The sequence below is a fragment of the Agelaius tricolor genome, unplaced genomic scaffold (genome assembly GCF_023055355.1).
Source record: "Agelaius tricolor isolate 1412-34295 unplaced genomic scaffold, bAgeTri1.0.p SCAF_33, whole genome shotgun sequence".
Lineage (NCBI taxonomy): Eukaryota > Metazoa > Chordata > Aves > Passeriformes > Icteridae > Agelaius > Agelaius tricolor.
Window position 1 is genome coordinate 5,110,259 of NW_027269293.1, and position 25,222 is coordinate 5,135,480.

The window sequence follows — 25,222 nt, forward strand, 5'->3', positions numbered from 1 at the left end:
GTATTAAAATAATATAGATTTTTACTAATCTTTATTAATAAAATATTCTGTTCTCTGTGCCCGTGCCTTGCCTGGGGCTTGACCTCCTCTCCCTCTGGGCAGGGAGGGCTGGCTGGGGGTTGCTGCTGACTCCAGCCCCCCTTCCCTGCTCTCTGCCCTGCCAGGAGCTCCCCGGGTCTCTTCTGCTGCTGCTCAGGGTGGGCAGACAGGGAGAGATGGAGCCTCTCAGCCCGTGGGTTTCCCAGGCAGCGTGGGGAGCTGGAAGGCACTTGGTGACAGAGCCGCCCCGAGAGGCCAGGGATGGGCTCAGAGCAGGCCCTGAGCCCCGGCTGGAGCGCTGCTGATGGTCCTCAGTGGCCTCACGTTCTCTTGTACCTGGGGGAAGGCAGGGTGAGGAGGAGCCTGTGCTGGGGACAGGGCCCCCCATGTCCCCTACTCACTGCGGTGACAGGTTGAGGTGTGGCCCAGCCCCCGCGAAGGACAGCTGCTGCTCCAGCTCCGCGATGCGCAGGCCGATGTACCCCGAGGACAGCAGCAAGGCCACCATGCTGGGGACAGGCCAGCGTCAGCCAGGGGGCACAGGGTGGCACATGGGGCAGGAGCAGTGCCACGGGCAGGCCCCCGTGTGCTCTCCCTGGGGATGGGGGTCTGAGAGGAACTGCGGGGAACACAGCCCTGGCCTGTCCATGGAGAGGCTGTGTCGGTAGGGATGGGAATTGGGGCTGGGAGTAGGTCCTGGGGACTCACAGCAGCAGGTAGATGATGATGATGATGTTGAGAGAGCTCAGCTGGGGGTTTATTCGGGACCAAAGTGCTGTGGCCCAGGCCCAGAGCACAGCGTGGGCTCTCCCTGCCAGGACAAGGCAATGTTAGTGGCATTGAGAGTCCGTGCTCGGCTCTACCAGGGTGTAAACCCCCAGGATCATCCCCCCATCCCGAGCCCCCTGACCCACCCCAGAGGCCGTGTTTCTCTGCTGAGGGCACCCATCTGGGAACCAGCAGGGCCACCTCACCATCCTCATCCTCTGCCTGCCTTGATCTTGGGTTGGGCTCATCTGCAGGTGACCAGAAGACACTTGATGAATGCCCCAGGGAGGGGTCTGTGTGTCCTGGGGGCACACGGGGCCACAAAGTGCTGATCCTGCACTCCCTGGAGCTGTGGGGATGCTGGTCGGGGGGGGCGAGGGCCGCTCAGTCTCCCCCAGACCAGGCGTGTGTGGGGAGGAGCAGAGCCCAGAGCTGCCCGTGGGGCACGGCTGCGGGCGGGGACAGGGGAGGGCACCGGGGCCGCCGCTCACCCAGGGATTCGGGGAGGCTGTTGGGCTCCGGGGTGCTCTGCTCCAGGGCTGACTGGCTCGAGATCTGGAAGAGGACAAGCCCCAGTCACGATGTGTGTCCCCGAGGCACCTGCCCCACTGCCATGGGGACATGGGCAGGACCTGATGGGACCTGTGTCACCCACAGGAAGGGAGGGTCCCGGGGTCTGCGCTGCCTCGGGCTGGGGCTTTTCATGTTCCCCCCCCCCACATCTTCCCAGCCACTGCACCCAGCCCACTCCATCCAGGGGGCTGGGACCACCCCTCCTCCTGTTGTACCCTCCTGCTCCCCGTTCCCTGCCTTACCTGAGACTTCCCAAGGGTTTCCTCGGAGCTCAATGAGTCTCGAGGGCTCTGGCCGCTGCCCTGGACAAGGAGAGATGAAGGGAGGTGCCCTGCAACGGATGGATGGAGCCCCCCTGCCCATCCAGTCCCCGCGTACCTGCAGGTGTTTGCACACCGACTTCAGGAGCTGGTACGTGGCCTCTCGCTGGCGCAGCGACACAAAGAGGAACTGCCGGGGAGCGAGAAGGGGATTTGTGCCAGAGCTGCCCCCTCGGTCACGGCCCAGAGCCCGCGGGGACCGAGACACTCCAGATAGCCCCAGAGGAGGCTGCCCCTGCACTGTCCCCGCTCTCACCTTCTCCCCCTTGACCGTGCGGATGCTGATTGCGTTGGGCACCAACAGCGCCGTGTTGGTCTTTTTGAGGGCTGAGATGGAGGCGACAGGGACCACGGCCTGTGCCGGGGGGACAGGCTGTGTCAGCGCGTTCCCGGCTGGCACCTGTGTCCTGCCTGCCCCGCCGGCCCCACGCCCGCTCCAGCCCCACCTTGATGTCCTTGAGCAGGAGGTTGGAGTGGAAGCAGATGTGGCGGGAGGACACGTAGAGGCGGCCGTGGTAGGGCATTTCTCTCTGCCAGGCGCAGGAGAAGCAGCCCAGCAGCACGTCCTGCTCGGCGAGCTCCCCAAAGGCCCGGCGGTAGCTGCTGTTCTGCTTGGTCAGCTGCGGGAGGTCGGGGGGTCGGTGCTCGGGGCCGGCCTGGCACCGCGGGCATCCTGCAGCCCCTTGCTCCGTCACCACGCCTGCCACGGAACCGGGACGAGCCCTCCCTCGGTGCCCGCCCCAAGAGAGCGTCCAGCCGAGCTCAAGGGGCTGGAGCTGGGGCTGGGTCCTGCTCCTCAGCTCCGGTACCCCAAGACTCACCGAGGGGGATGGGGGTCCCTGACTGCCCGCGGCCGCCTCCTCTGTGTCCTTGCAGGAGGACTCATAGGTCCTGGATCTGGAAGGAGGCATCGGAGGGGGTGACTCGAGGGGCACAGGTGGGAGGTGGGGCTGGGGTGCGGGATGTGACCCCATGAGGGGCAGCACCCACCTGGTGAGCTTGGGCTGCTCCCGCTGGGCACTTCCCTTCTCCTCCACGCTCCGCCACTGCTTCTCCCCCAACACCTCCCGCCTGCTGCGCCTCAGCTTCCCCGGCATCAGGGATGAGTCCGACAGCCGCGGGAGAGGGGGCGGGTTGTGGGAACAATCTATTCCTGCAGCACGGCAGATCCCAGTGTCACCAACCTGTCACTCCACCGGGGAGGACACAGGGACACGGCTCAGGCCACGCCGGGACCGGGACCTCAGAGCTCAGCCGGTCTCATGACCCCTGTCCCATGGTATCCTGTGCTGGCTGCGACCCCCGTGGGCAGCGGGGTGACGGGGAAGGGGTGACCCCTGTATCGGCGGGTGGCGGGGAAAGTGATCCCCGCACCGGGGCTGCCCGCGCGGGTCACGGCGCTGGGCGCGGGAGTGCGTGGCCGGCCTGGCTGCAGAGGGGGCGGGAAGGCGACCCCAGACCCACGCGCGGCCCCAGAACCCCGTCCCGGGCCGGCCCCGCGCGGTACCTGCTGGGGACACAGCCGGAGGTTCCTGCTGGGGGACACGTCCCGTTGGAGCTGTCCCGCTCTCACTGCTTCCAGCGCCGTTCCTGCTCCGCTGCCACCTCCTCCTCCTCCTCCTCCTCCTCCCGAGGAAAGGCAGCGGGCGGGGCCGCGGCAGGTTCGCAGGGAGCGGCCGGGGCAGCCCCAGCCCAAGACACCTCGGGGCTGCGTGGGGTGAGCCCGGCCCGGCCCCGGGGAATGCGGGACCAGCGAGCCGCCCCCAAACAGCGGCAAACGCCCCCAGCCCCAGCAGCGCTGAGAACCAGCGCGGCACAGCCCAGTCCCGCGGCACTCTGCGATTTCACAGGGGGCACCCCGCAATCCATGGGCAGCCCGCAAACCCGGGACATCCCGCAGTGCCGAGACACCGCACGGCAGCGTCCGCCCGGTGCCCGCTCCCCTCCCTCCTGCCCCAAGGCCGGGCAGCGCTGGGGGCACGGCCGCCCCTCGCCCCGGGGGTCTCCGCCGTGGCACCCCCAGAGGGAGGTGGGGAGGGGGCACGGCCGGGCCGGGGGCGCTGGGCAGAGCCGGGACCGCGCCCTCGCCGCAGGCCCTGGGCAGGGGCGAAGGCCACGGAGCCAGCCCGGCTCGGCCCCTGCTCTCTGGACCGCGGCTGATAAGGCCCTTCCCGCGGCGAGGAACCGCCATAAAGCCGGGCCGGCCCGAGGGGCTGCACCCCGCCCGGCCCGGCTCCCGCCCCATCCCCCGGGATCCCGTTCCATTCCCCCACACCGGGCACACTCGAGGTGTCCCTCTCTGCCCATGGCCACACCCTGTCACCCGCCCCAGCCCCCTGCAGCCCCCTCACCCCACACTCGTGTCCTCTGTGCACACACGACCCCACAGCTCCCGCGGCAGGGGCTCCGTGCCAGCCCAGCCGGGGGGCACACACGGAGCTGAGGGTGCGGGAACAGGGCACGGACGGGGGCCCAGAGAGAATCCCTGCCATGGAGCCAGGCTGGGAGAGCTGGGGGTGCTCACCTGGACAAGAGAAGGCTCCAGGGACACCTCCGAACCCCTGGCAGGGCCTGAAGGGGCTCCAGGAGAGCTGCAGATGGACTGGGGACAAGGCCTGCAGGGACAGGAGCCAGGGAATGGCTCCTACTGCCAGAGAGGGCAGGGCTGGATGGGATCTTGGCAATCAGGAATTGTTCCCTGGCAGGGTGGGCAGGCCCTGGCACAGGGTGCCCAGAGCAGCTGGGGCTGCCCCTGCATCCCTGGCAGTGCCCAAGGCCAGGCTGGACAGGGCTTGGAGCAGCCTGGGACAGTGGCAGGTGTCCCTGCCATAGCAGGGGTGGCACTGGATGAGGTCCCTCCCAGGGCTGTGAGATCTCTCCCAACCCAAACCATCCCAGGGGTTATGGAATAACCTCAGCACCCTCCCACTCACACCCGGTGTGCACACAGAACAGCCCTGCACACACGGGGGCACACACAGGTACGGACACACACAGGGACACACACACACACACACACACACACACACACACAGTGTCACACAGTCACAGTGTCACACAGTGTCACACTCGCACACACACAGTCTCACACACACAGTCTCACACACACATACACAGTGTCACACACACACAGCGTCACACTCACACACTCACACACACAGTGTTACACACACTCACACACACAGTGTCACACTCATACACTCACAGACAGTGTTACACACTCAGACACAGAGCGTCACACTCACACACTCTCACACACACAGTGTTACACACTCACACACACAGCGTAACACTCACACTCTCACACACATACAGTGTTACACACACACACAGTGTCACACTCACACACTCAGTGTTACACACACACAGCGTTACACTCACACACACACATACACAGTGTCACACACACACACACAGCGTCACACTCACACACTCTCACACACATACAGTGTTACACACATACAGTGTTACACACACACACACACACACACACACACACACACACACACACACACACACACACACACACACACACAGTGTCACACACACTCCCCCTTCAGTCCCCGCCCCCTCCGCGCATGGCCCGCTCCCATTGGCTGTCCCGTCCCGGGGGCGGGGCCCCGCGCACGGACCAATCCCCGGCCCCCAGCGCTGCGCGCGCTCCGTTCCGCGCGGGGCTGCAATGGCCGCTGAGGGCCCGTCCCTGCTCCCCCCCCCGGCCCTCAGGCCGCCCCTCCGCCCGGGCCGGGCGGGAGCCGCGCTGGGCCCCCCCGAGCCCCCCAAACCCGCTCCGACCCCTGCTGTGGGTCCCGCAGCCCCCACTCCCATCCCGGAGCCATCAGCGCTGCGGGTTTTTTCTTTTCTTTTTCTCCTCCTTTATAAAGTGCCGTTTGTACGTATTGACCTTACAAAAAAGCAGGTTAAAACCTCGGGCCACCCCCGAGCGCTCCCCTCTTCTGGGGCCGCCCCGGCCTGGCCTAGGCCCTTCTAGTGTTCATTGTGAAGGTGAGAGGTGACAGGTGACCCTGCACCGGTGACACCGCACCAGGGACAGCCTTCATGGGACACCAGAGTCCAGGATGGGGACATGAGGTCAGGGTGGGAATACGAGTCCAGTGCAAGGAGACGGGGTGGGGTCACCCCCTCCCCAGAGCCCAGTGGCCCCCAGTGCGGGGGACCCTCCAGACTCAGAGTGTGGCACCGTGATGTCGGTGGCCCAGGACGAGGTGGCTGAGGACACAGCCCTGGGGACACAGCCCTGAGGACACGGTGGCCAAGGACACAGCCCCGCTCAGTTAACAGTGCTGCTGTGGCTCTCTCCCTCAGTGCTCCCAGTGCCACTTTCAGGGGTCCTCGTGCTCCTCAGCCCCTGCAGGCTGACAGCACCTGGAGGAAGAAGAGAAAGGGACAGGTCAGGAGAGATGGCAGTGTGGGGTGACCCTCACGTGCTGGCCTGGCCCTCCTGGACTCTCCTGCTAGCACCAGGGGCCTGACCCAGCAGGGGCCCAAGCAGCACAAGGGGTCTGTCCTGTTTCCCCACCCCACAGAGAGGCACTGGCACCCCAAGAGGCAGAACAGGCACTGAGCAGAGGTGTTGGCTCCCCAGCCTGGCAAAGGGCACCCAACATTTGCTGCCACACTCTGACACCCCTTGGAGCCCCAGAGCCAATGTGGCCATAACTGGGCCAGGGGATGCTGCCCCCCAGAAAGGCCCAGCAAGCAAACAGAGCCCCTCTGGGGGTGGCAGGGAAGTGGGACAATGGCCCTGCCCTGTGTCCTACCATGAGGACTCCCCTGCAAGCATAGCCACAAGCCAGCCCAGTAACAACAGCGCTCCCACCACTGCCCCACTGGGGCCATCTGCAAAGACACTGTGGCATTAGCCCAGGCTGGCACTGACCACAGTGCTCCCAGTGCCCCTAGCCCCACGCTGGGCTGCCCCAAAGCCCCCAGCCCCACTCACGGCAGCGGATCCGGATGGGCCACACCATGATGGAGCAGAGGGTGGTGACAGCGGCGACAGCGATGCCCCCGGTGACCAGCACCATCACCCAGCGGTAGAAGCCAACACAGGCAGGGCAGCACAGCTCAGTCCTGTGAGGACAGGCAGGGATGTGGCTGGGGGCCAGGACTGGGGTCCCAGGCTATGGGCAGTGGTCCCATGTCCTCACATCAGAGTCAGGACTGGTTTGCACTGGGGCGTGAGGGAAAGGTCCAGGGCAAGGATATCCCCAGGGTATGGCTTGGGCCCTCCAAGGCCAGGAGACAAGGTGAAGAAGGGTTTAAGACAAATCAGAGCTGGACAGGAGAAGCCTCCAGGGAACCTCAGAGCCCCTTCCAGTGCCTAAAGGGGCTCCAGGAGAGCTGGAGAGGGACTGGGGACAAGGGATGGGGGGACAGGACAAGGGAGAATGGCTTCTCACTACCACAGGGAAGGGTTAGACGGGATATTGGGGAGGAATTCATCCCTTTGAGGGTGAGGAGGCCCTGGCACAGCATGCCCAGAGCAGCTGTGGCTGCCCTATCCCTGGTAGTGTTCCAGTCCAGGTTGGACAGGGCTTGGAGCAACCTGGTGTAGTGGAAGGTGTCCCTGCCCATGGCAGGGGGTGGAAGGAGATGAACTTTAAGGTCCCTTCCAATTCAAACCATTCTGGAATTCTACAAATCCAAGAGACCCTCCCATGTCTCTTGCTCCAACCCTGGAATGTTTCCTCATGGCCCCGAGGCAATGGGGGTCCCAGCTCTGCAGAGGCACTTACGGGCAGGGGTGCAGGTTCTGGATCACCATCACAGCCAGGCCATTGGCCATCTTGTCCGTGAAGCTCATGGCACCGTAGACAAACGCGCTGCTGTGCTGCGGGAGGAGAGAAAACCGCGCCGTGCTGTGCTGGGCACGCAGCCCCGTGTGCCCTCTCATGGGCAGAGCCCTCACTGCAGCCGAGCAGCAGAGCACGGGTACAGCACACGGGGCCCAGCAGAGCCCCCTCCCAGCGTCTCCATCCCCTAGCCCTGACCAGTGCCTGCTCCAGACCGTGGGTGCTGTGCCCACCGTGGCCCCCCCTCCGTCCCAGCAGGAGCAGCCGTACCGTGTTGGTGCCGATGAGATCTGCAGTCATAGACAGGGAGGTGACCAGGATGGTGGCTGAGCCGGCCCCGAGCAGCACTGCCAGCCCATAGATCTCATCTCCTACTGGCCTGGCCAGGGCAACCCAGGAGGCAAAGGCCAGGACCACCAGGATGCCCACAAAGTAAGTCAGCTGTGATGGGGACAGGCAGAGGGAGAAAGGGGAGTTCAGGCATCAGCTGGCACTTGGTGAGGAAGGAGCAAGCAGGGAGGGCACGAGGCCAGCACTGCCCAGGATCCATGAGGGACAGCCCTGGCTCTGTGCCAGCTGTATTTAAACAAGGAAACCCCAAAAGCAGGTCCTTGCTGTGCTCCAGGCTGTCCTGAAGCCCAAGGGCTGAGCCCAGGCAGAGTTGTGGGAGCTTGTCTGTGAGGGCAGGGGACACTCCAGTGCCACCCAACAGCACGGAGGGGACACACTGGGGGAGCAGGTCCCTCCTGCTGGCATTGCAGACCCTGTGCCCACCCCGGCCAGTGTAACCAGACCCTCCCCTCTGCCCCTGATGGGCACCACTTGGCTCTGCAGCCCAGTCAGGCCTGCATGGACATGGCAACTCTGGGCCAGCATTGCCTTTCCCAGCCCGAGGGATGTACAAGACAGGCCCTTGCCACCATCCCTGCCCACCACCCCCAGTCCCAGTAGGACACAGATCCCCATCCCTCCCCACTAGACCCTGCAGTGGGTCATTGCTGGCAGAGGGTCCATGAGGGCTCCCTGCTCTCCAGCTCAGGTGTGCCAGGAGCTTTGTTCACAGCCAGGATTTGGCCCCTGGTCCTCTCCTGGGGTCAAACTCCAACTCTCCAGCACCCTGGACTCACGTTCCGACCAATCCATTTGTTCACAGGCTTCATGAGGAACGAGGAGAGGAACCCACTGATGTACATCACTAGGGGAATGGTGGCAATGTACTTCTGTAAGGGACAAGGACAGGGAGATGAACCACAGGCCATGTCAGGACAGCTTCCCACGTGGCCCTGGACCTGCCCTGCACCCACCTTGGAGAGCAGCAGCGAGTTGGTCAGATACATGGCGATGTAGGTCTGGGACAGGTTGACGATGAGGCGGGTGGCCATGTAGAGCACTGCAACCTGGGAGGGGACAGGGCCAGGGCATCACAGCTCAGCCTGTGGGAAGGACCTGCCCTGCCCACTGTCATGGCACAGGTGTCCAGCAGGAAGGGGATGGATGGGTGCCCAGAACAGCTCCCCTCTCCATCCCCACCCGCACCTGGGCAAGCACCGTGGCAGCAGCCAGGGCAGGGGAGTCCTGCCTAGTTGTACTGGTAGAAGGAGGGCTCCAGCAGCCAGCCCAGGCCAGGGAGTCCTGCCCAGCCATACCTGGTAGAAGGAGGGCTCCAGCAGCCAGTCCTTCCAGAGCAGCAGCGGGCGTGGGGGGCCCGGGGGCTCCTTGTGCAGCAGCGGGGTGCTCTCCTCTGGCTCGGGCAGCACCCCCGGTGGGTATGGCTTCTCCTTGGTGCCCAGGTGGAAGATGAGGGAGAACACGGCCCCCAGCCCCACCACGATGAGGGCCAAGTTCTGGTGAGGCAGTGGGGGTGAGCACAGCAGTGGGGGCAGCCCCCCATCAGCCCCCCAGCAGTCTGGAGAGTAAGGAGGGGTGCCCAAACCCCACGGAGGTGTAGCTCTGGCCCAGTTGGTGAGGTTTTAGGGCACTGCCCCCTGACTCCCTGCAGTGCCTCCCCAGCTGAGCCATGGGAAGAGGGAACCCCAGGGACTGTGCCTTGCCACTCACCCGAAACACAGGGATGTCCTGTGGGCCCAGGTGCTCCATGCGGTCGGGCTGGTCTGTCTGGAAGTTCAGCAGGAGCCAGGTCAGGCCATACACGGTGATGTTGGCCATGACAGTGAAGGCATACCTGAGCAGAAGGAAACCTTGGGGTGATGCAGAGGGACAAGCATGGGGACAGCACAGCAGGACACCTCTGCCCACGGCTGCCCTCCAAGCCAGATGTGCTACAGCCTCTGCACCCCAGTGTTGTGGCTGAGGTGACACCTTTGAGGGCACAAGGCACCTGGCCAGGCCTCAGCCTTACTGATGCAACTCCCAGTGTGCCCAGTCCAAGCCTCAGGGCATGACTGGGAGGAAACCAAGATCCCTACAGGTCAGTCTGCTCCCCCTCCAGGCACAGCTCACCTCTGCTTCAAGGATGCCAGGAGCTGCCTGACCTGGTACCCCCAGAGTGGGGACCCAGGGTTACCCCACATCCTCCCTGTTCACCCTGCTCCATGGAATAAACATCCCATCCCACATCCTGGTCCTGACAGGGATGAGCCAAGTGCACTGCCCACCTGGCCCTGGAGACATCTCACCTCCAGAACAGTACCCAGAGCTGTGTCCGCCTCTCCTTGAGGGCATCTGGGAGGCACAGTCCCTCCCCTAAATGCCACCATCCATTCCCAAAGGAGAAGCATCCCCAGCTCAGGGAAGTGTCCCACGGGCTGTGTCACTGACATCCCTGGCATCAAGAAATTCCCTCCTGGCAGCAAAGGCTTTGGGCCACCAACCCAGGACCAGAGTCCTATGGCACATCCCATATGTGCACACCCACATGGCCCTGCCCTTGTCCTGCCATGCCGAGGAGTCTGGTGTGCCACAGCACCCAGGGACCTCCTGTCACACAGTGATGGGATCCAGGGCAGCTCTCCAGGCCCAGGTGACCTCCAGGAGTGGCTGTGCTCACCTGAAAGCCGTGAGCTCCACCTTTCCATGGTCACTGCTCACCAGCTCAGGGATGAGGGCCAGGTGGGACACCTGCGTGGCTGCCCAGCCAAACTGGAAGATGACGATGAAGGGGAGGTAGTAGATGAAGGCTGCCCACTGTGGAGTGCTCTCCCTGCAGGCCAGGCAGGGGCTGAAGACAAAGGGAAAGGACACGAGGACACAGGTGGTGCCTGTGGAGAGAGTGGAGCAGTGAGAGGCTGCACACCTGGCTGGGACACCAATGTGACACACACAGAGCCCTCTCCAGGACAAGTCCTACCCCAGAGCTGGGGAGGGCGGTGAGCTCCTTCCCCAGCCAGATGGGACACGTGGAGCTCCGGACACCCCCTCAGCCTGTCCTGCACAGGGAATGTCCTTCCCTCTGGCACCCAGCACAGACAGACACCCCCAGTCAAGGTCCTTCCCCAGCACTGCTCTGTCCCCTCAACACACCGTGACAGACCCTCAGTCACACCCACAGGCAGCAGGAGGTCCCCAGGTGCAGATATCCAGTCAGATATCCCTGCTGCCTGCCCGTGGTGATATGGCACCCCTAGGCTGGGAGGGCTCTGGCTGTCCCAGGGGCACTGGCACCCTGTCTGTCTCCATGTCCCCTCTCCCATGGGGCTGGCAGAGGGGCTGGCAGAGAGAGCCATGCTTCCACCACGCTCAGACATCATCCACAGTGTGACAGGGTGACACAGAGCCATGGGGGCTCCGGGAAGGGCCCGCTGAGTCAGGGACAGCAGAGCCAGGCTCCTCCCTCTGCTGTCCAGCACAGGACACAGCCTGGGGATGCTGCGTGGGGCCAGCCTGGCCTCGCCCTGCCCCTTCCCAGAGTTACAGAGTCTATCTGCCAAGCGACTCCACAGACCCCCAGACCCCGACACAGCCTGGTGTCCTGTCCCACATGTCCCCCTGTACTGTCCTACATGTCCCCAGCTTTACTGTGTGCTGATGAAGAGCTGTTCCTACAGCTGAGAGAAGCTTGCTTTTCCAGGTCCCCAAGGCACCCTCTCCACTTTGCAAGAACCTCTATTCCTCATGAGTGATTCCTCTTCCTCCCCCCCATGAAGGGGTTTTCCTCCTGTTCCTCCTCCTCCTTGCTCCTACACAGCACAGCCATGAAGGCCAGGGCAAAGCCAAGGACGAAGCCAAGGGTAGCAGTAACAATCCCAGCCCAGCCCCATCCATTCCCAAGGGATGCTGGGTCTCCACACTGGCTCATATTGCTTGGCTTTGGTGCTCCAGGACCTCTGAAGGACAGGGGACTCAGGCACATGCGGTGCCTGTGCCCCAGACAAACCACAGGCACGGGAAGGTCCATGAAGGCTCCAGCCAGCCCAGATCCTCTCTGTTCCCTGGGTTTTAACTGGGCCCAGGTGAGGGGTGAGGGTCCCAGGGCCCCACAGGGTCAGGCTCTGCAGCCCTGTTGGGCTGTGAGGGCTGCCAGGGGAGCACTAGGACAGGAGCTGTGGGACCCGGCTGCTGCAGCCTCCAGGGCTGCTCCTGTGCCCACCCATGCGCCATCGGCACCTGCACAACCACAGGAGTGTCACCTCCTGCTCGTGGCCCCCTGGGACAGGCAGTGTCCAGCACCAGGGTCACCCCACCGGCCACCCCACGGAGCTGTGCCCATCTGGCACAGGGCTGCACCCCAATAGCCATGTACCCCAAGTGCCCAGAGTGGCTGCACTGAGTCAGAGGGGTGCTGGGGAGCCCCTGCTCTCCCAAGTGGGGCCATGGGAGCCCACCCAAGACCATTCCACCCAGGCCTGCAGCGCCCCGGGCGGGCAAAGGCCCGGCCTCTGGTCCCCGGCCCTGCGGGGCAGATCACGGGAACGCCGGGCTGCTCAGCACAGGCGCCCGGGGCAGGGATTTTAGGACAGCACTGCCGGGCAGGCTGGGGCAGGCAGCAAAGAGACGCTGACCCTTCCTCCACACCGCGTCAGGAGGCCGGAGCCCATAAAAGAGCCGGCGAGCAGGCAGGGACACCCGGAGCGCCTGTGGGAACACCCGGGGCCGCGGCCGCGGTGGGAAGATGCCACGATAGCAACTCGTGGTGTCTCCCCCGCCCCGAGGCTGCGGTTTCACAACGTTTCCTCTGATCTGAGCACGGGTTTGCCACCGGACGAGACACCCCGCTCCCACACAGCACCCCTCGCTGCAGCGTGATCCAGGGAACAGAGAGGCCCCGGCACGGCCGGATCCGGTGGGTTTGCCACCGCCGCTGGTCACTCTGTGGTCAGCCAAGGTGGGGCCGGGGAAGCCCCTGCCTTGGGAATAACCCACGCTGCAGCCTGGAACACAGCCTGCGTCCCTGCTCCGGCCTGCCCGGGCTGTGCTCTGCTCCCTGCAGGCCCGAGGTAGCATTTCCCCTGTGCTCGCCGGGCAGCACCCGGCTGGAGCAGCGGGAGGAAACAGCTCCGGCCACTTCCCCAAATCCAGGGCGCTGACGCTGGGGCAGGGGTGAAGCTGCCCCTCCTGCGCTCTCCCTGACTCACAAAGCCAAGCTCCGGCGAGGTCAGGCGCCTTATCAGGCTGCCGTTGGGTTGCACAAAGCATTGGTCGAGATAAATTTGAGATCAAGATAAGAGGACCTACACTGCAACCGTCCTCCCCCCACCCCCGTGGGTCTGCTCTGGGTGAGGCAGGTCGTTACCCAGGGTTGTTATCAATGGCCATTTCTTCCACCAACTGCTCCGTCCCCAGTGCCAGCTAAGCAGGATGTGCCGGCTCCTGCAGCAGTCACAGCACCAAGGAACCCCCTTCAGGCCATGCTGTCCCCTCAGAGAGGGACCAAGGACCTCTCTCTACACCACACTGCTCTCCACATTACACTGTCCCCTCAGAGAAGGACCAAGGACCCCTCTCCACATCACATTGTCCCCTCAGAGAAGGACCAAGGACCCCTCTCTACACCACACTGTAGAGAGGGACCTCAGCAGATGGGTCCCCACCAACCCCTGCACTCGCTGCATTTTTTGACCCAGGGCAGAATGCAAGATAAACCTGTCAATAATTCCTGCGAGCCAGAGCCTCCTGTGCATGCCATACCCCACTGCTGGCCCCTGGGGTACACAGCCCCAGCACAGCCAAGGGCCCCCACCCTGGTGACACTGAGAGCTGCTCAGGAAGCACCTGGGCTTTTGGGAAAGCCCAGATTTTACTGATGGTCTTGGTTTTGCTGCAGCTCCGAGGTCTGAGCACGTGGCTCTCACCCCTGCTTGCTGCCACCCACATACAGAAAACCTGAGGGACAGCAGGGAGCCCTCCGGGATGGGATGGTGCCCAGGCAGGACAGGGATGCCATGGTGCCCCTTCCCCATCCAGTCTCAGCATCCCATTGTCCTCTACACATGCAGCAGCTCTGTCCCCAGCTCGCTGCTGCAGGGGATCCCAGAAAGGCACCTCCCAGGCTATCCCCTCCTCACAAGGCACCCCAGACACATCTCCTGTCACCCAGGGCACTGCCAACACACCAGAGCCCCTTCACCTTCCACAGGGCACCCCAAAAGCCCCCAGGACAGCCCTCCCTTCCATGGAGGAGCTGCTCCCTTCCACCCCAGGGCATACAATTCTGCTCACCCCTAGGGCTGCCCCTCTCCAGCTGGGGGGACCCTGTCCCGACCTCACTGCCACATGATGGTCCCCCTCCCCAGAAAGGCTCCCACATCTTCAGGGAGACCTCCATGCCACAAGACACCCCAATTCCTCCCCGCTCCAGTGAACCCCCAAGGCTGATCCCCCAACCCAGAAAGGCACTCTTGGACTTGTTCCTCCTCTTCCAGGGCACCCCAGAAAGGTATCCTGGGGCTGATCCTGTACCCCAGAGAGGCTCCTCCATGTCCCCACAGGGTCCCCCAGCAGAGTGTCCCCCACCCGTGCCCCCCCAGCAGAGCTGCTTGGGGCCAATCCCCTCCACCCAGCATCCCCCACTGTCCCCTGCCCTGAGTATCCTAGAAAGGTTCTCCTGGGTTCCCTCCACTCAGGGCACCTCAGAAAGGCTCCTTGGGCTACCCTTCTCCCTTCAGGCACCCCACGAGGGTCTCCCACCCCTGGCATCCCAGAAAAGCTCCCCCAGGGTCACCCATTCTCACATGTCACCTTGGATAGGCACCCTCGGTCACTCCCTCAGGGCACCCCAGAAAGGTCCCTCCAGAGCCACCCTCTCCACTTAGAGCACCCCAGAAAGGCTCCCCGCGGTGACCCCCAACCCAGAGCACCTCAGAAGGTCTCCCTCCCTCCCTCACAGCCATACTCCTGCCCTCCCCTAAGCAAAGCCCCTCGGGGGTTACCTGTCTCTTATCTTTGGCACCCCAACAGTGTGTTCCACCCAAGGGCACCCCAGAAAGGCTCCCCATGGCCCCTCACTTCCATCTGGGCCACTGCAGAAAAGCCACTCTGGGCGACCCATTTTCACCCGAGACACCTTGGATAGGTACCCTTGGGCCACGCCAAGGTTCTCCTGTGTGTCCTTCAACACAGAACACAGTAGGGTCCCTCGGGGCCACCCCTCTCCACTTGGAGCATCCTAGAAGGGCTCTGGATGTCCCCCAACACAGACACCCCAGAAATTCTCCCCCGGGGCCATCCCTCTTCATTCAGAGCATCCCAGAAAGGCTCTGCCGGTTGTTCCACACACGGAAAGCTCCCCCGGGGTCATCCCTCTCTACTTACGGCATCCCAGTAAAGTCCCCCCTCGGATGTCGCCCACTCAGGACACCCCAAAAAGGCTCTCCCGGGGTCAACCCTCTCCCCTCGGCTTCCCCATCAGAGCTCCCGGTCCCCGCACCCCCCGCCCGAGTGTCTCCGGTCCCTCCGGTCCCCGCACCCACCGGCCAGGTGCCAGCCCTTCCTGCGCCCGCAGCGCCCGCAGCCGTGGGCCCGGTCGGCCTCGAAGCCGAGCAGGGGCGTGCAGAGCCCGTCGGCCGCCTGGCCCGCCAGCAGCAGCCCCCCGGCCGCGGCGTGCCCGTAGCCCAGCACGGCGTGCAGGAAGGGCAGCAGGTAGGTGAACCAGAGCGCCGAGCACGCGTCGTTCAGGAAGTGCCCGCACGCGAAGCTGAGCCGCGCCCGCAGCGGCAGCGCCGGGCCCGGGGACTGCGGGGACAGCGGCGGCTCCGCCATGGCCCGGCCTGAGCCCGCGGGGACAGCGGCGGGACGGGCCCGGCGGGAGGCACCGCCAGGGAATGGGAGGGGACGGGGAGGGACACGGAGCGAGGAGGGAGGAGATGGCAGGGACAGGGAGGGACCGGCCGGCGCCGCCGATCCCCCGCATCCCCCGGGACCCGGCCTGGGCGGGGAGAGCGGGGGGCGGCCCGGGCGGGGCGAGGAGGGACGGGGAGCGCCCACTTACACCAGTTACACCAGTGCTGTCCCCAGTCCGATCCACCCACCCGAGCGCCCACTTACACCAGTTACACCAGTGCTGATCCCAGTCCGATCCACCTACCCGAGCGCCCACTTACACCAGTTACACCAGTGCTATCCCCAGTCCGATCCACCCACCCGAGTGCCCACTTACACCAGTTACACCAGTGCTGTCCCCACTCCGATCCACCGATCCGAGCATCCAGTTACACCCAGTCCTACCCCACGGGACTCCGCTGCTGTCCCCACACTGCTCCCAGACATATCACAGCTGCCCCCTCCCCGTTCCCAGTCACACCAGTAGTGGCCCTGTACTGCTCCCAGTCACACCAGTACCATGGCAGTGCTCACAGTCACACCAGTATTACCCCCACACTGCTCCCAGTCACATCAGTGCTGTCCCCACAGTGCTCCCAGTCACGCCAGTACTTGTCCTGTACTGCTCCCAGTCACACCAGTGCTGTCCCCAGTGATCCCAGTAACACTCCCACACTCCCAGTCACTCCTGCCCTGCCCACAGCAGTACCACAGACCCCAGAGCCCTCACACAGCTCCCAGTCACACCAGTGCTGCCTGTAACAGTCCCATTACCCACAAGGGAATGACCCAGTCATTCCAGTACCTCCACACTGCTCCCAGTGACCTCAGTACCCACCCCAGCAAGGTGATGGTCCCCATGCTGCCAGCAGGCACCCCAGAATTCCAGTGACACCAGTACACCCTCGCTGCTCCCAGCAACCCCGGTATTCAAGTGAGGGATCCCCATGATGCTCACAGTTGCCTGAGTTCCAGTGATCCCAGTACACCATCACACTGCTCCCAGTCACCCCATACCCCAGTATGCACCAAGTGGGGAGTGTCAGTCTGCAGGAGTGGGGGGTACAGGGATTGTGGGCACTGGAACCAGTCAGCTGGGAGTCACTGGGACCCTGGGATGACTGCAGATGTCATGGGTACCCCCTGCTTGGATGGGCACTGGGGTTAGTAGGAGTCATATGGGGGTACTGGGGTGACTGGGGACAGTGTGGGGGAGAGGACTGGGGTCACCGGGACTCTGGGGTGGCTACTGGAGTCATGGGACACCCCCTCTTGGGTGAATACTGGTGTCACTGGGAGTAGTGTGTAGGTTCTTGGGCAACTGGGAGCTCCTGTTGAGTAGGTAGTGTTGTGACTGGGACCAGTATGACCAGTACTGGAGGCACTGAGACCCTCTAGAGAGGAGTATTAGGGTCACTGGGACTCTGTGGTGACCACAGGCATCATGGGGATCCCCAACTGTGTGAATACTGGAGACATTAGGAGCAGACTGGAGGTCGTGGGGGACCTCCCATTGTGTATTTAATGGAGTCACTGGGACCAGTATGGACTGTACTGGGCTGACAGGAAGCAGTGTTGGGGGAGTGCTGGGGGCACTGGGACTCTAGGATAAGTACTGGTGTCATGGGTACCCCCTGCTGGGTAGGTACTGGGGCTGCTGGGAGCGGTGGAGCAGGGTGGGCACTGAGGTTACTGGGAGCGATGGGAACACACTGGGCTCACTGGGATGGGGCGGCGGCCGAGGGACCCCGCCATGACGTTGCCCTTTGAAGGCGCTGCCCACATCGGGCCACTGGAGATGCGCCCCCTCCTCTTTGTCGTTGCCCCTTTAAGACGCTGCCCTCTTCACAACACTTCCTCGTCCCCACGCTGGCTGCTGATTGGTCGGGCCGCCAGCAGCGCGCGCGCGCCGCGCCCGCCAGCCCCGATCCCCCTTCCGCCGCTTCCCTCTGACGTCATCACATCCAGCCAACCCGCGTCTGGCTGCGCTCAGCGAGTCGGCGCCGAGCGGCCAATCGGGGGCGGTGCGGCGGGAGCCTCGTTTGCATAATAATAGAGGGGCGTGGTCAAGTGAGCGGCAGCGGCGGCGGGTCCGGACGGGGATCCTGTGAGGGGGGATAATCCTGTGGGGGGGGGGGGGGGATCGCTTCAGTGGGAGTCCTTTGGGAGGGGTGCTCCTGGAGGGATCCTGTGGGGGGAGAGCCTGTGAGGGGATCTTGGGGGGAGATACTCTGGGAGGGGCGTTCCTGGGCGGGGGGGATCCTCTGGGAGGATCCTGTGGGAGGGGGGAATCCTGTGGGAGTCCTTTGGGAGGGGTGCTCCTGGGGGGATCGTGTGGGGGAGAGCCTGTGAGGGGATCCTGGCGGGGGGGAAGGGATACTCTGGGAGGGGCGTTCCTGGGGAGGGGTAGCCTGTGAGGGGATCCTGTGGGAGGATCCTCTGGGAGTGGGGGCTCCTCTGGGGGGATCCTATGGAAGGGGCGCTCCTGGGGGGGCTCGGGGAGGCGGGCGTAGAGGGCGAGTTTTGAGGGCAGGTTTTGAGGGCGAGCCCACTGGGGCGCTGCGATGGGACCCCAAGAGAGAGGGCGGGACGGGGAGGGCCGGTGAGGGGTGCCGGGGGCACTGGGGGTGCGAGGGGCGCGGGGTGTTCCCGGGATGCAGCTCTTGGGGCGGCGGTGGTCTCGGGAAGGGGGGGTTTCTGCGGGGGAGGGCTCAGGGGGTGCTGGGGATCGCGGTGGGAAGGGGGCACGGGGGAGGAGCCCCTGGGAGCTATGATGGCACCCCCAGGGAGGGGTGGGTCAGTGGGAGCGGGCTGGAGCTTGTGGGGATCCTGGGGCTGGGGTGAGTGAGAGGCCAGTAAGGGGCTGGTTGGGGAGGAGATACCATTTGGGGAGAGGTTCTGTGATTTCCCCACGAGGGAGACACCTCCTTGGGGGGTTTGGCAGGGGCATCACTGCCCGATGACAGTGCCAACTGTGCTCTGCCCACAGGGTGCTGACCGAGACCCCTGCCCATGGCCCACAGCACCAAGCAGCCGCCTGCCGCCCTGCTGTAAGTACCAGAACCTCCTCTGGTCACCCTGCTGTGTGTCAGTGCCCCTGCTGAAAGAGCAGCAGAAACTCACCCCCTTCCAAGCCTTGAGGGAGGTCTATGTGTGCTGGGGAGAGATTGTCCCACTCTGCTCTGCCCTGGGGCAGCCTCACCTCCAGTGCTGGGGGCACTTTGGGCACCACGAGATCAGAAGGATCCAAAGCTGTTGGAGAGTGGCCAAAGCAGGGACAGGGAGCTGGGGAAGGGCTGAGGAGCAGCTGAGGGCACTTGGCTGGTTCAGCTGGAGCCCAGGAGACTGAGGGGAGGCTCCTGGGGGCTGCAGCTCCTGCCCAGGGCAGGCACAGGGGCAGGGGCTGAGCTCTGCTCTGGGACAGGGACAGGAGCCCAGCAAGGGCTGGAGCTGGGCCAGGCCTTGGCATGGAGCTCAGGGCAAGGTTCTGCCCCCCGAGGCTGCTGGGCACTGCCCAGGCTCCCCAGGGAATGGTGCCAAGGCTGCCACAGCTCCAGGAGCTCCCAGGGCTGCTCAGGGTGGGGTTCTTGGGGTGGCTGTGCAGGGACAGGGACTGCACTGATGATCCCTGTGGGTCCCTTCCAGCTCAGGATATTCCAGGATTCTGTCATTCTAAGCATACTGGGAGATCAGAATCAGCAAGGGCTGAAATCCTCTGAGATTTGTACTGTCCTGAGTTGTCCTTGGCCCTCCTGACACGGGGGTGGTGGATGGGGAGGCTCCTCAGAGGTGGAGGGAGGTGAATGCCAGAGCAAAGTGGCTGAGGAGGAATCTTGCCTGAGATAACTTTACTTTTTAAAGCATCCTTAGGCATTCGAGGAATCCGGATCACAAGGGGGGAGGGTGATCTCTCTGGTGCTGGAGGGTGTCAGTGTGTTCCTGGCGAACATGATGATGCTGTGGACATCACTGGGAACATTGCTCTTGCAGCTAATAATGCCAAAGGCTGGCCATGACCCTGCATAGCCTCAGAGGGTTCTTTTTCCCCAGGATCTGGAAGCAGAGGTGGTCTCACACCTTCCTGTGGGGTTTTTTGTGAATGTGGGGGTCTAGGGCACTGGTTGCCTCTGATCCTGGTGGAGGGACTTGTCCCACTTTCTCTACAAGGGCCACTGCAGTGTCAGGCTCTGTGCTGGGGGCCCACAGAAGGAGCCCCCTAAATTAACTGCAAGGATGGCTTGTCTGGGTGATAAATGGATACCAGTAGCTTGGGGTCTCTGCGGGGATTGGGATTTGCTCCAGGTACATGATGTGGCAAACACAAGGGAAATTCCAAGGTGCATCCTGAGCAGGCTGGGATCGCTGTGGCTTTTGGCACATGTCTGTGCCAGGGCTTGTGTTTGGCCCTGAGCTGGTTCCCAAGTCTGGGCACCTGGTTGGAACCCAAGTGAGCATCACTTGGTGATACTCAGGAGCCCTTTGTGGCTCCCCTGACGTGGTGAGGACATTTCCAGCAGAGCAGGAGCTGCCTTGAGGACCCTGGGGTGTGAATGGGAGATGGAGCCAGTGGGAGGAGCCCCAGGGTGATGCTGTGGTGGGGCATGGAGGCTTTACCCACCCAGGGTGCTCAGTGGGGCAGGGAGGCTCTGCCTGAAGCAGCTGCTGATCCATGAAGCCGTGGCAGTGCCCTGGGAACAGGGGCTGGGCCCTGCAGTGCAGCCACTCGAGGTGCTGGGGAGGTGTCACAGGCAGCACAAACCTGCTGGGGTGGTTGTGGCTGGAGCAGCTCAAGCCAGCGCCCTGCCCTCACCCTCTGCCTCCAGGGTTCCTGGGGTGTGGGTGATGCTTCCAGGTGGTGCCCCTGGTTCCAGGATCCAAACCCCTGTGGCTCCTGCTCCCTTGCAGAGTCCCTTGGGACTCCCCACCAAGGTGTGTCCCAAGCCCAGGTGACAGGCAGGGATGTGACTGTCAATGTTTCCTGACCCCAAGAGCCAACTCCCATCCAAATGTCCCTGAGGAGTCCCAGGGCTGCCCCCAGACCTCAGGGCAGCTTTAGAGTGCAGGGCTGCCCTGCTCAGGTGCTGGGCTCTGTTTCAGTGCCATGGCTCTGCTGTAGCCTCCCCTCATGGGAACAAGGGCTCCATGGACAGTGCTGGGTTTGGGCTGTTTGACTCAGGGGGTTTGGGGAATCTGGTGAGTGTGAGCTCATGCTGCTGGGGGATGTGTCACTGTTGGTCCCCATGGTGTCCCAGCCCTCTCTGATGGCGCTCTCTGGCTGCAGACACGCCACGGGCAAGGCTCAGCATGGGAACTTCCTGGTGGCCATCAAACAGGAGAAGGGAGAGTCGGCGCGGGTGGGCGGCGAGAAGCCGGAGGAGGAGGTGAGTGCCAGAGCCCATGTCCCTTCTCACAGCATCCCTGAGAGTGGGGCCCAAGTGCCCAGCCTGGGGCTGTCTCTGCTCCTCTGCTCGCCCTGCACCAGCCCACGTGTGGCCATGGGCCAGGGAAGGGCTCAGACTTTGCCTTGAGGGCTGCATGGCCCAGGTGGGCCTGGGGGCTGCTCCTGTGTCCCCCTGCTGCAATGGCTCTGATCCCTGATGGGCTGTCCCTGCTCCAGCCGGTGAAGAAGAGGGGCTGGCCCAAGGGCAAGAAGAGGAAGAAGATCCTTCCCAACGGCCCCAAAGCCCCCGTGACGGGCTACGTGCGCTTCCTGAACGAGCGGCGCGAGCAGATCCGCACGCAGCACCCCGACCTGCCCTTCCCAGAGATCACAAAGATGCTGGGAGCAGAGTGGAGCAAACTGCAGCTCTCAGAGAAGCAGGTACTCGCCCCCAGGGGAGACCCCCCCCAGGGCTGGGCAGCTCCAGAGCCTGCTCCCCAAACCCCTGAGCTTGCTCCAAGAAAGGTGCTGGGCACAGTGATGGGGAGTGGGAGCTGGGCAGGGACAGTCAGCAGCTCCTGGGAGGCTGGGTGGGGTCAGGCTGAGGCCCCTCTGTGACCCACCACAGCGGTACCTGGACGAGGCAGAGCGGGAGAAGCAGCAGTACATGAAGGAGCTGCGGGAGTACCAGCAGTCAGAGGCCTACAAAATGTGCACAGAGAAGATCCAGGAGAAAAAGATCAAAAAAGGTGGGTTGTGGGAGCAGTGGCTGCAGGATCCAGGATCCAGCCAGGTGCTGCCAGAGCCTTTTGGGGACATGAGGCTGGGCCCTGGGTGACCTCCTTCCTCCCCTGCAGAGGACGTGGGCACGGTGGGTGTGAACACCCTACTCAACGGGCACCCACACAAGGTAAGGCTTTGTCAGATCTGCTTGTGTGTGGGGAAACTGAGGCACATCACGCTGCTGGCCTGGCTGCAGGTGTGGGTGGGCAGAGGGAGTTCTGGGGCTGTGAGTCCCAGGTTCCTGGAGGGGTGGGAGGCAGAGCACAGCCGTCCTCCCTCCCCACTTGCCAGATGGGGCCAACCCTCACCCTGTCCTGGTGCCCTTCCTCAGCCCAGCCCCAAGGTGTTGGGGTCCCCTCTGGTGGGCCCAGCCCTGCCCAACCCCTCCCTCTTGTCCCTCAGGCTGGTGAGTGCAGCGACACCTTCTCCACCTTCGATGTGCCCATCTTCACCGAGGAGTTCTTGGACCAAAACAAGGGTAGGGGCTGTGGAGGGTCCTTGGGAAGCCTGTGTGGAGGGAGCAGGTCCTGGCTGGAGCCTGGGGTTGGGGACACAGAGCTGCTGGGATCTTAGAGCCGTGTGTGGGCCAGGGTTTGGGTTTGGGTTTGGGTTTGGGTTTGGGATGAGGGGGTTCCCCAGGACCCCATGGACACGGTGCTGTCCCACAGCCCGGGAGGCTGAGCTGCGGCGCCTGCGCAAGATGAACACGGAGTTTGAGGAGCAGAATGCCATCCTGCAGAAGCACACGGAGAGCATGAACTGCGCCAAGGAGAAGCTGGAGCAGGAGCTGGTGCAGGAGGAGCGGCAGACCCTGGCCCTGCAGCAGCAGCTCCAGTCTGTGCGGCAGGCCCTCACTGCCAGCTTCGCCTCCCTCCCCATCCCCGGTGAGCTGGGGGCAGCTGTGGGCCCCCCGACTGCTGGGACCCTTGCCTGGGCACTGAGGGGTCCCCCATCCCATACAGGGGAGCACTGTGGGGCAGTGGGGTGGTGGTAACTGCCCTTCTGCTGCTGGGGTGGCATCCTGCAGCACATGGGGAGCTGTCCAGGAAGCCCAGGCATGTGACAGTGTTCTGTTCCCTCTTTCTCTGGAGTCACACTCACAGCTGCACCCCAGATTGGCCAAAATCCTTGTGTGCCTGGGCTTGTGCCACTGCAGGAGATGGCATCTGGTGCGGGGACCCCTTCTGTAGTCCCCAGCACATGAGCATGATGGGGTGGGGACCTGCTGGTCCTGCTCACTGGGCTGTCACCTCACAGGCACTGGGGAGACCCCCACGCTGAGCACCCTGGACTTCTACATGGCCAAACTGCACAGTGCCATTGAGAGCAACCCCCTGCAGCACGAGCCGCTGGTGCTGCGTGTCAAGGAGATCCTGTCCCGGATTGCCAGGTGGGTGCAGGGCTGGGAGCCTGGCACAGGTGTCCCCATGGCACTGCAGGGTTGAGCTCCAGCTGGTGGTGATGGGAACTGAGCAGGAAAGGTGTGCACAGAGATGGGCGGAGATGGTGCAGCTGCTCCAGGGAGCTGTGGGAGAGGGAAGCCCAGTCCCTGAATTCAGGAGATGTCCCCATGTCCAAAGGTGCTGATCTGTTGGAGCAAGCCCAGAGAAGCCCATGGAGATGCTCCAAGGGCTGGAGCCCCTCTGCTCTGGAGCCAGCCTGGCAGAGCTGGGGGTGCTCACCTGGACAAGAGAAGGCTCCAGGGACACCTCCGAGCCCCTGGCAGGGCCTGAAGGGGCTCCAGGAGAGCTGCAGAGGGACTGGGGACAAGGCCTGCAGGGACAGGAGCCAGGCAATGGCTCCCACTGCCAGAGGGCAGGGCTGGATGGGATCTTGGCAATCAGGAATTGTTCCCTGGCAGGGTGGGCAGGCCCTGGCACAGGGTGCCCAGAGCAGCTGGGGCTGCCCCTGCATCCCTGGCAGTGCCCAAGGCCAGGCTGGACAGGGCTTGGAGCAGCCTGGGACAGTGGCAGGTGTCCCTGCCATGGCAGGGGGATGAGCTGAATGAACTTTAGGCCCCCTTCCAATCCAAGCCATTGTGGGATTCTGTGACTCAGCTGTGCTTTTCTCCCTTCTCAGTGAACACTTGTGAGAGGACCAGTCCTTCAGACCCCGGACCTGGCTGGACCCCGGGCCTGTCCCTTGGAGCTCTCTCAAGGGACAGTCTCTGCAGGGGCTCTGGCTGCTCCCCCTGCCCCTTGCACCTTCCTGCAGCCTGGACTGCCTGACCCAGGGCTGCACCAGCTCCAGGGACCTTGAGCTTTGGGGGACAAGTGGTGACAGGGCTGAAAGCCCAGCTGGGGCAGTGCTGGGAGAGGGTCAGCATCAGTGTGAGCACCCCTGGCTCTCCCCTGGTCCCCCAGCCCTGCCTTGCCAACCAGGGGCTCCCTGAAGCCTGACTGGGGCAGGGGAGGCGCTGGTGGGTTTGGGCCTGGAGTGAACACACCCCTCTAGGGTGAACTGGGGCTGTGGGGAATGGGGGCAGTGGGGGGTGACTGGGACCCCCTTGGTCCTGGTGCTGCCTCCTGTCCCCTGGCTACCCTGGGAACCTCTTGGTCCCATCCCTGCAAGGGCTGGAGGGCAGCTCCTTCCCACCACCTGCCTCAGCTTTTATTTGATGCGTGCCTTCAGCCTCTGCCCTGTCACCCTGCTTGGCTCCCCTCCTTCCCCTCTGTATCTGGGACCAGGCAGTGAGCTCCTGAAAGCAATAAAACTCTTTAGGCCAGAGGGAAGCTGGAACTGTGACGCCCTCCTGGGGCAAGGAGCAGAGGAGAGCTGGGACTGACCCCCTCCCGTGGTAGGGGGGAGCTGGGACCACCTTGTCCTAGGGTGGGGACCCTGTAGCAGGGGACTGTGACCGACCCCTTCCTGCTTGCAGGGACCCTGGGTGTGCTGCACTGGCTTTTGCCTCCTGCCCTTTTTGCCTGAGCCCCCCCTGCTCTTGTGGGACCACTGTGCTGGCAACCGGGGTCAGGCTTGGTGTCCCCGGGACTGCCTGTCATTAATCTCAGACTGTGTAATTAGAGAGTGTCTTATTTTCTTACTTAGCACTACATGGGCCTGGCCCTGGCCCTGGCTCTGCCGGGGACCGGGGTGTTCCCACCCCTCCCTCGCTTGCCGGGCCTGCGCTGTGCATCTGCCATTTGCCATCTCCTGCTGCCGCGGGGCTGGGGATGGAGATGGGAGCAAATAAATGTGGGAGAAAACCGTTCTGGTCCCTGTGTGTTTGTGCTCAGCGGGAGCTCTGGAGCTGATCCCGGGCTTGGTTCTTGGGGTGGATCCGTGGGTGGCAGCCCTGAGCCCATCACTGCAGCCCCCAGCCCCGCCTG

General features: G+C 63.7%; 3 protein-coding genes across 10 annotated transcripts; 1 reads left to right on the forward strand and 2 right to left on the reverse strand.

The window, feature by feature from the left end:
- Positions 1–14: 14 nt before the first annotated feature.
- LOC139602227 (GRAM domain-containing protein 2A-like) lies at positions 15–3,994 on the reverse strand. 6 transcript variants are annotated; one of them, XM_071451870.1, is made up of 12 exons: positions 3,208–3,969; positions 2,691–2,884; positions 2,522–2,597; positions 2,147–2,320; positions 1,957–2,055; positions 1,759–1,830; positions 1,623–1,682; positions 1,299–1,362; positions 954–1,055; positions 748–850; positions 441–548; positions 15–375 (listed from the first exon to the last, which is right to left on the reverse strand). In XM_071451870.1, the coding sequence occupies exons 1-12, from the start codon at positions 3,943–3,945 to the stop codon at positions 360–362; spliced, it is 1,806 nt and encodes a 601-aa protein (XP_071307971.1). In that variant the 5' UTR covers positions 3,946–3,969; the 3' UTR covers positions 15–359. The 6 variants fall into 6 exon arrangements, 4 of the variants coding, with proteins under 4 accessions (XP_071307971.1, XP_071307975.1, XP_071307972.1 ...); XM_071451874.1 differs by having other exon boundaries at positions 2,691–2,890; positions 3,208–3,332; XM_071451871.1 differs by lacking the exon at positions 15–375 and having other exon boundaries at positions 442–548; positions 954–1,167; positions 1,623–1,677; positions 3,208–3,992.
- A 1,557-nt stretch (positions 3,995–5,551) lies between these two features.
- Positions 5,552–15,868, reverse strand: MFSD12 (major facilitator superfamily domain containing 12). Its single transcript, XM_071451665.1, has 10 exons — positions 15,382–15,868; positions 10,524–10,734; positions 9,575–9,698; positions 9,163–9,360; positions 8,821–8,913; positions 8,644–8,736; positions 7,787–7,957; positions 7,460–7,554; positions 6,664–6,794; positions 5,552–6,086 (listed from the first exon to the last, which is right to left on the reverse strand). The coding sequence occupies exons 1-10, from the start codon at positions 15,668–15,670 to the stop codon at positions 5,992–5,994; spliced, it is 1,500 nt and encodes a 499-aa protein (XP_071307766.1). The 5' UTR covers positions 15,671–15,868; the 3' UTR covers positions 5,552–5,991.
- HMG20B (high mobility group 20B) lies at positions 15,412–25,101 on the forward strand. Of its 3 annotated transcripts, none has more exons than XM_071451668.1 (11): positions 15,412–15,550; positions 17,564–17,837; positions 18,720–18,780; positions 21,012–21,111; positions 21,348–21,551; positions 21,739–21,859; positions 21,968–22,020; positions 22,296–22,371; positions 22,562–22,777; positions 23,151–23,283; positions 23,973–25,101. In XM_071451668.1, the coding sequence occupies exons 3-11, from the start codon at positions 18,743–18,745 to the stop codon at positions 23,983–23,985; spliced, it is 954 nt and encodes a 317-aa protein (XP_071307769.1). In that variant the 5' UTR covers positions 15,412–15,550; positions 17,564–17,837; positions 18,720–18,742; the 3' UTR covers positions 23,986–25,101. The 3 variants fall into 3 exon arrangements, with proteins under 3 accessions (XP_071307769.1, XP_071307770.1, XP_071307772.1); XM_071451669.1 differs by having other exon boundaries at positions 17,564–17,820; XM_071451671.1 differs by having other exon boundaries at positions 17,564–17,800.
- The last annotated feature ends 121 nt before the right edge of the window (positions 25,102–25,222 follow it).